Source organism: Schistocerca piceifrons, chromosome 3 (genome assembly GCF_021461385.2).
Source record: "Schistocerca piceifrons isolate TAMUIC-IGC-003096 chromosome 3, iqSchPice1.1, whole genome shotgun sequence".
NCBI classification, from domain to species: domain Eukaryota; kingdom Metazoa; phylum Arthropoda; class Insecta; order Orthoptera; family Acrididae; genus Schistocerca; species Schistocerca piceifrons.
Window position 1 is genome coordinate 605,682,282 of NC_060140.1, and position 8,464 is coordinate 605,690,745.

The 8,464-nt window shown below is 44.6% G+C and overlaps 1 protein-coding gene across 1 annotated transcript; it reads left to right on the forward strand.

The window, feature by feature from the left end:
* The first annotated feature begins 7,256 nt into the window (after positions 1-7,256).
* On the forward strand, positions 7,257-7,796 carry LOC124788885. The gene has a single exon (XM_047256168.1). It carries the CDS (start codon positions 7,257-7,259, stop codon positions 7,794-7,796), a length of 540 nt encoding a protein of 179 aa, XP_047112124.1.
* Positions 7,797-8,464: the final 668 nt, after the last annotated feature.

Sequence of the window (8,464 nt, forward strand, 5' to 3'; positions counted from 1 at the left end):
AATTTTAGAAATCAAATACCAATTTTCATAGATTTAGCATTAAATATGTTTTCATATAATGAAATATTTTCATAAAAATTTTTATCCTCTGTTTCACCACTTTCAGGGTTGAATTTACAAAAACAATGAAACACTTAGTTTTTCATTTCGAAGCAACAAGCCAAATACCAGTTTTTAAAGATGTAGCTTTAAAATGTTTTAGTGGAGCCTTAATAATGTTTTATTTTCAGAATAAATTTATGATCAAGAAACCAAATACCAGTTTTCATAGTTCTACCATCAAAATTACCTTAATCGTGACATAATTTCAAAAAGCCATTCATCCCCTACTTCACCTCTTAGAGATGGAATTTTGAACAATCCTTTTCTAAAAGGTGCTTAGAGAATAAGACAAACACCCTCTCCATATCTTAAGTTTCTATCTTTAGTAGTTTGGATTTGATGAAGATGAGTCACTCACTCAGGACATTTCCTTTCATTGATGGAGATTTCAACCATTATGAATCTTATTTCCATGTATAAAAAAGATTTTCTATTGCAGAATTGGTATAACTCACCAGAAGTACAGATGAAAGCATCACAGAAGCATAGAAACCATTACATAAAAATTCAAATTATAAATAGTAGCATTTAAAACATTATATGCAACAGTAGTAGCTTGACTCTGTAACAATTTCTTCAGAGTAGCTTTAGAAGATGCCGCCAGTTGGTAGAACTAACTACATCAGCACAAAACAAAAATTTATTTTCTATTACATATCAAAATAAATGAGAAGATTTTGGTAATCTCAATATAATTAGAATTTGTAACTTCCTTTGTTACCTTTCTAGATAGCTTTGGGCCAGTGCATTAAGATCCTTTACAATTTCTCTCAAAGTTTCATTTTCTGTATTCATTAGGCTTTCATTTTCTTTGAGTGTCATAATTAATTTCTCTTTTTCTTCCAACCTGAAACAGGGTTAAAAGTTTGCTTATGATTGTTTTCTGACAAATAGTTGTATTTTTTGGCATTATTTGAACAAAACTGTAACAATTATTTCCACATTACAGAATTAAAACTATTGATTTTCCTCTAATGACCTTCTGTTGTTGATCAACAAAAAGCAAAACACATTTAAAGTCTCAAAAACTGCAGTGATGTCAGGCAATAACTAATATTCCTGCAACTGGTCTGTGTTCTTTATTTGAGTTCAGAAAACTGTTAAGAGAGTTCAGACTCTTTTGTTAGTTGGAAACACAGATATCATACAAGGATTTTTTTAAAAAAATAAACATAAAATATATTTAGCTACTTCAGATAAGTAGATGCAGCAATAGAGTGGTTGTCATAAGAAGTATTGTAAATTTTGGCTGGTTAAGTGTTCTTTATTGTACCTGCTGAATATTGTTTGTCATTGACTATTGGAAATCTTTCCCTCATTCACTACAAAATCCACTATTGAGGCCAGCAATTTTGGCCTTTCTGCACGATATGCTGAGGCTTCTCTGTAGAGCAACTTGTTCTACTTCAATATTCTCTGGCAAACAAACAGACTTTGGCTGAGGTCAATTTGTTTCCAACATTGATCCTTTGTGTAAAAAATTGATCATACAGCCTGTGAATGTTTCTCTTGAAAAAGGCCCATTGTGTGTTACATTGTTGTCAAAACCACCTCTGAGTCACAAAAGGACCTTTGGTTTCATGAAAAACTAACACAAGTGGTGACTGCTGCTGCATTGTTAGTCATCCCCTGTCAGTTACATTGTTATGACTACTCTCCCAGCGATGGTAGCATGAATTACATTTCATTTCATAACTCATTTTTTTTCTTCAAGCTCTACTGCTACTGCTGTTGAGGTGCTCAATTGGATATCTAGTGCAACTCATAAAATATATAATTATATGTGAATCAAATGGTGCTGCACTTGACAACCTGTACATGCAGTAACAGAAGCAGTTGCATCTGAGATGTTATAAAACCATGTTTCATTCAAGCTGTTTCTCCAGATGATTTTTTTTTTTTTTTTTTTTTTGCAACGTGAAACTCATCCCTGTATTGGATCAAATTTTAATATAAGTAGTCAATGGACATTTACTCAAGTGCTCACATGATAACTTTGAGAGATTAAAATGTATTCATGAGTGTATTAAATATTTTGTTTCAAGTAAAAAAACTGCATGCATTTCTGTCATGTCTGCAACAACCAGTGGTAACTGTATCAGCTGGAGGCTGATTTTCCTGTCCTTTTCATGCAGATGACATCCTATGAACACCATACAATGTTGGTTCCCAGGTCTCCATAACCCTCACATCATTCTATGTAAAAGCTATCCTGATGTCACAATATATGAACAAAAAGGAATGATCTGGAAAGATTTTACAGAAGGATTATTCATGATTAGACCTCCAAAAAGACAACACTTTATTCAGTAAGATGAAATATTAATATCATTGTTGCTAGAAAGCCAACATTATTGCACTGAGCATACAACTTTTATTTGAAAGTATACAGGGTGAATCACTTAAAACTTGCATTGCAAATACTGCGGAAGTGAAAATAGCTATTGATTGGTTATTTTCACAGCATGGATTGGTAGTCAGTTGCTTATATTGTTAGCCAATAAATAGATTGTAATAATACTTACATAGTGCATTTTTCATGCAAACATATATTTTTTACATGGAACAACGCCTATTGATATTAACAAACTAAAAGTAGAGTAATTTAGAAAGTCAGTGGTGTTTGTTGCACGATTCTTTTTTTGAAAAGTCCCCATATTGACAATTGTATGATAGCTGTGGCAGCACATAGTAAACAACAACTCTGATGCATACACTAGTTATATGAATTCAGAGTAGTGATGAGACAACTTACTATCACAGGTTGTGTTCAAAATGACTACCTATAGCAGCAATCTGCACTTCCAGTCTGGTATTGAATGGCTGCTGCACACTTGCTAGCATTTCAGCATAGATGTCTGAGCAAGCTGTAGTAATACATACTAATCTCATTGCCTGTTTTTGAAGCATAAAAACTTTTTCAGCTCATGCAGGTTTTTCCCAGAACATTATATCAAAGAAGTTAATACAATCAAAATATGCAAAATATGACAACAGCGTCATTTTTCTGCCAACAAAGTGAAAAATGACTCTCATTTCAAATATGCTAAACCAAGTTTCTTGGGCAGCTGAGCAAATTTTTGTTTCTATCTTAACTGACTCTCCATCTGGATGCCTAGGTATTTTATATCTTGATTTCATTAATTTCTTGATTGTTGATATCCAATTCAGGAACTTGAACTTTATTTGTCTATGAAACTGTATAGTACTTGAAACTTTCAGAATGAGATTTTCACTCTGCAGTGGAGTGTGCGCTGATATGAAACTTTCCTGGCAGATTAAAACTGTGTGCCCGACCGAGACTCGAACTTGGGACCTTTGCCTTTTGCGGGCAAGTGCTCTACCAACTGAGCTACCGAAGCATGACTCACGCCCAGTACTCACAGCTTTACTTCTGCCAGTACCTCTTCTCCTACCTTTCCAAACTTTACAGAAGCTCTCCTGCGAACCTTGCTGAACTAGCACTCCTGAAAGAAAGGATAATGCGGAGACATGGCTTAGCCACAGCCTGGGGGATGTTTCCAGAATGAGATTTTCACTCTGCAGCGGAGTGGGCACTTTTTTAAAAGAAAGTAGGGAGAGGCCATTTGCTGTGAACCACATGAATTCAAATCACTTGCATTTCTTATAACATGCTCCTATGTCCTGAAACTACAGCCCCTGTAATCTGGATTTTCCCCAAAAATGAAACATAATGGAAATATGCAGAATAAACTTGTTTCTTGATTTTTAAACTGCCTATATCAATAGTCACGAATACAGAAAACATAGTTATCCTATGATATTTTATTAATTCTAGCTGCTGGGTTTTTCAATTAAGGTTGTGATTTATCTGTAGTCTGAAAAACTTAATAAGTTCTATGTCTTGAGCACTGTTGGTTGAGAAAACTGTTTTACAATGTGTGTAGTTTGATGAGAGGTACAGAACGATATGTACTGAGATGTATTAAAATTAAATGGTAATCCACTTGAATATTTCTTGTGTGTGGTGTTATGCAGCCTTAACAAACTGCATGAAATGCATACTGTTGTAATATTGCTCTACCACAGCAGCTTTCATTTATATTTCATTTGCTACTACCAGTTTTAAGTGATGGCTTATTCTCAAACAGTACCTAGACAAAATCAAGATATTATCAGCATATATATCTATTATATCCATGTAGAAGTACAATTGGTGACTCCATTATCATATTTTCTCATTATAAGGCCATAAACATTATTTGATGATACCCTTTGGCACCTCTGACAGAATTTCAGTGTCACTGGCAACACTCAGTGTTTTCATTTCCTCTCTTGAAACTCTAATTCTTTCTCCAAATTTTTCTTTGGTTTCCTTTACTGTTTGCTTAACATACATATTGAATAACATCAGAAATAGGCAACAACCCTATCAGACTCCTTTCTCAACCACTGCTTACCTTCCATTCCTCATGACTCTTCTCTGAAGTATGTTGCTAGGTACAGGAGTTTCTTAAGACACTATCTACATATAAAAATAAGCAGACACACAAATTATCATTTCCTTCAATTAATGGTGTCAATATAATAGAGGGAAACATTCCACATGGGAAAAATTATATATAAAAACAAAGATGAGGTGACTTACCGAACGAAAGCATTGGCAGGTCGATAGACACACAAGCAAACACAAACATACACACAAAATTCAAGCTTTCGCAACCAACGGTTGCCTCATCAGGAAAGAGGGAAGGAGAGGGAAAGATGAAAGGATGTGGGTTTTAAGGGAGAGGGTAAGGAGTCATTCCAATCCCGGGAGCGGAAAGACTTACCTTAGTGGGAAAAAAGGACAGGTATACACTCGCACACACACACACATATCCATCCACACATACAGACACAAGCTCCTTGCTCGCACCCAAACGCCAGCTGCGACCGGACCTAGGTGCACCCGGCTGCAATATGATATCGAAGCGTCTGTTTGTTGTGGAACGGGGGCAGGCATGAGGTTCCTCGTCGACACGGGTTCGGACCTCTCGATATTCCCCCGTTCTATGTTACGAGACCACAGGCGGGTCGAGGCACTCTGCCTTACAGCGGCGAACAATGCCACTATTAAAACTTATGGCACACACAGCCGCAATATAGATCTAGGCCTACGGCGCACATTCTCGTGGACTTTTACCGTGGCCGACGTCAATGAGCCGATCCTGGGCGCAGACTTTCTCGGCCACTACGGGCTGCTAGCCGACATCGCTAATGGCCAGCTCATTGACGCCACAACGAGTTTAAAGATAGCGGGACAGCGCCGGCAGGCTGCATACTACAGTGTTAAACCCGTGAAGTGCCCCGGACCGTACGATGACATTCTGGAACAATTCCCCGACCTCACCCGCCCAGCCGGTGCACCGAGAGACATCAAACATTTGACGGTGCACCACATAATAACCACACCCGGACCCCCCACATCGTGTCACCCACGTCGACACGCGCCTGACAGACTTGCAGCAGCAAAGGCAGAGTTCGAGGCCATGCTGCGGCAAGGCATCGTGCGACCATCGAGCAGCCCATGGTCATCGGCGTTGCATTTAGTGCCCAAAAAAGACAATTCGTGGCGCCCGTGTGGGGACTATTGCGCCCTTAATTCGCGAACGGTGCCAGACCGATACCCAGTCCCACACCTTCAAGACTTCAGCTATGCCTTGGCGGGCTGCGCGGTGTTCAACAAGATTGACTGCGCAAAGGCGTACACCCAAATTCCGGTGGCGCCCGAAGACATCGAAAAAACAGCCATCGTAACGCCCTTTGGGCTTTTTGAAAGCCTGTTTATGACTTTCGGTCTTCGGAATGCTGCCCAGACTTGGCAGCGGTTCCTGGACGGCGTCTTGTGAGGCTTACCATTTTGCTTCGCGTACCTCAACGACATTTAGGTGTATTCCAAGTCGCCCGAACTCCACCGCCACCACTTAACGACCATCTTTCAGCACCTGAGTGAAGCCGACATTGTTATTAACCCCGCTAAATGCGAGTTCGGTGTGACGGAAATTGAGTTCCTCGGCCATTTAATTACGCCCACCGGATCGACACTGCTACCGGAGAAAGTGAAGGCAATACTGAACATGCCGCGTCTGCAGACGCACAAAGAATTACGACGTTACCTCGGCATGTTGAACTTTTATAGTCGACACCTGCCCAACGCCGCAGCCATGCAAGAGCCGCTGACTAAGGCGTTACAAGGTTCTACCCCAAAAGGAAAGACCCTCGTGAATTGGACAGATGCAATGGAGCAGAGCTTCATGGACTCAAAAAGGAATCTTGTGGAAGCGACGCTGCTCGCGCACCCGGTACATGATGCGGACTTAGCTGTAGTCGTGGACGCCAGCCAGGCCGCCATCGGCGCGGCGTTACAACAGCGCGTCGACGGGAGTTGGCAGCCTCTCGGTTTTTTCTCTAAAAAGCATTCCGATTCGCAACATGCTTGGAGTGGTTATGACCGAGAGTTGCTTGCGGTGTACGTGGCAGTGAAATACTTCCGACCATAAATAGAAGCCCGACAGTTCATCATTTTCACCGATCACAAACCCATTACCCACGCGTTGGAGAACAACCACACTAAGTGTTCACCACGTCAACTCCAGCAGATAGAGTACGTGTCGCAATTCACAACTGACATTCGACACATTTCGGGGATAGACAATATCGTCACCGTTTTCTGTCCCGAGCCTGTGCCGTTATTTCACCCCCTGTGAACTTTGAGGACGTGGTCCAAGTACAGGAGAGTGACGAAGAACTGCACCGCTTCCGTCACGACACTTCCAGCGGCCTGCAACTGGAGCTGGTGCCTGTCCCCGGCTCCGCACAGAAGATTTGGTGTGACACCTCAACCGGCACACACCGACCGTTCCTCCCGGAGAAATTCCGGCGCAGTGCCTTCGACCATGTCCACGGACTGTCACACCCCGGCACCAACACCACTGCGACACTCGTGGCTGCGCGTTTCGTCTGGTCCGGGCTTCGGAAGGACTGCCACGAATGGGCGTGCACTTGCACCGCATGTCAGCGTGCCAAAGTCGGGAGGCACACCCACGCACCCGTGGACACCTGCCCGGACGCGACACGCCGATTTGCGCACGTTCACGTGGACCTCGTCGGCCCCGCTTCTTCTCTCACAAGGCAAGCGGTACCTCCTAACTATGGTGGACCACTTCACTCGCTGGCCCGAAGCAACGCCCGTCGCGGACGTCACAGCCGAGACCGTCGCCACCGCATTCGTCGACACCTGGGTGGCACGCTTTGGATGTCCCAGTCACGTGACAACTGACCGCGGCCGCCAGTGTGACTGCGCGTTGTCCACGCACGTCGCCAGACTGTGTGGCACCCGGTTACACAGGACAACCAGCTACCATCCGGCGTCGAATGGCATGGTCGAACGGTTACACAGGACTCTCAAAGCTGCTCTAACCTGCCACGACACCTCATGGCCAGAGGCGCTCCCACTGGTGCTGCTCGGCCTGCGAGTCACGCCGAAGGAGGAGATCGGCGCGTCACCTGCCGACCTCGTTTACGGGCAGTCTCTGACAATCCCAGGCGATTTTGTCGAAGATGTAAGACTCCCACGCGACGCCGGGGTACCCACTCTGGCGGAATGTCTGCGTAATCACATGGCCGGCCTCCGGGCGCATGCACCAACGCGGCACGGCACCAGGAAGATATTCATCCATGCCGACCTGTAGCGCTGCACGCATGTCATGTTGCGTACTGACGCAGTACGGCCACCTCTCCGACCGCCCTACAGTGGACTGCACCGCGTGATCGCCCGAGGAGACAAAACGCTGGTCATCGAGTGCAACGGAAAGCCGTCAACAGTGTCAGTTGACCGCGTCAAACCAGCCTACATCTTGCCCACTCCATCAGCCACGCATTTCTTCGACCCGGCAGAAGATCTGATCACGGACGACACTCCCTCTGCCAGCGGTCAGACGGAACCCGCACCTGGAGCCGCCGGTGACGCACAGCTGCAGCCAGCTGTCATCGCGCCGCCACGTGCGCTTCCCATCACCACGCCCAGGCAGCTGGTATGGCCGCCCGGACCGCGCCCACCACAGGTGCACCGGTCGCCCCCATCACAGCCGCCAGTGGACTACGTCACGTTCGCCGGCCGCCGCATCCGATTCAAACAGCCGTGCTGCGTCACCAGCGCGCCACGACACCCAAACCGGCAATCACACGCCCGAGCCGCCGAACGCCGTCGGAATTCGGCGCCCACGAGCCGCCGTCCACTGTAGAGGCCCGACCTCCAGCTGCAAGTGCCTTCGCCCGGTAACTCCAGTCGAGCCCCGGACACCGTCTCCTGCGTTCGTCACAGCTCCTGGACCCGCGTTCGCGTCATTTGCCTCCACCG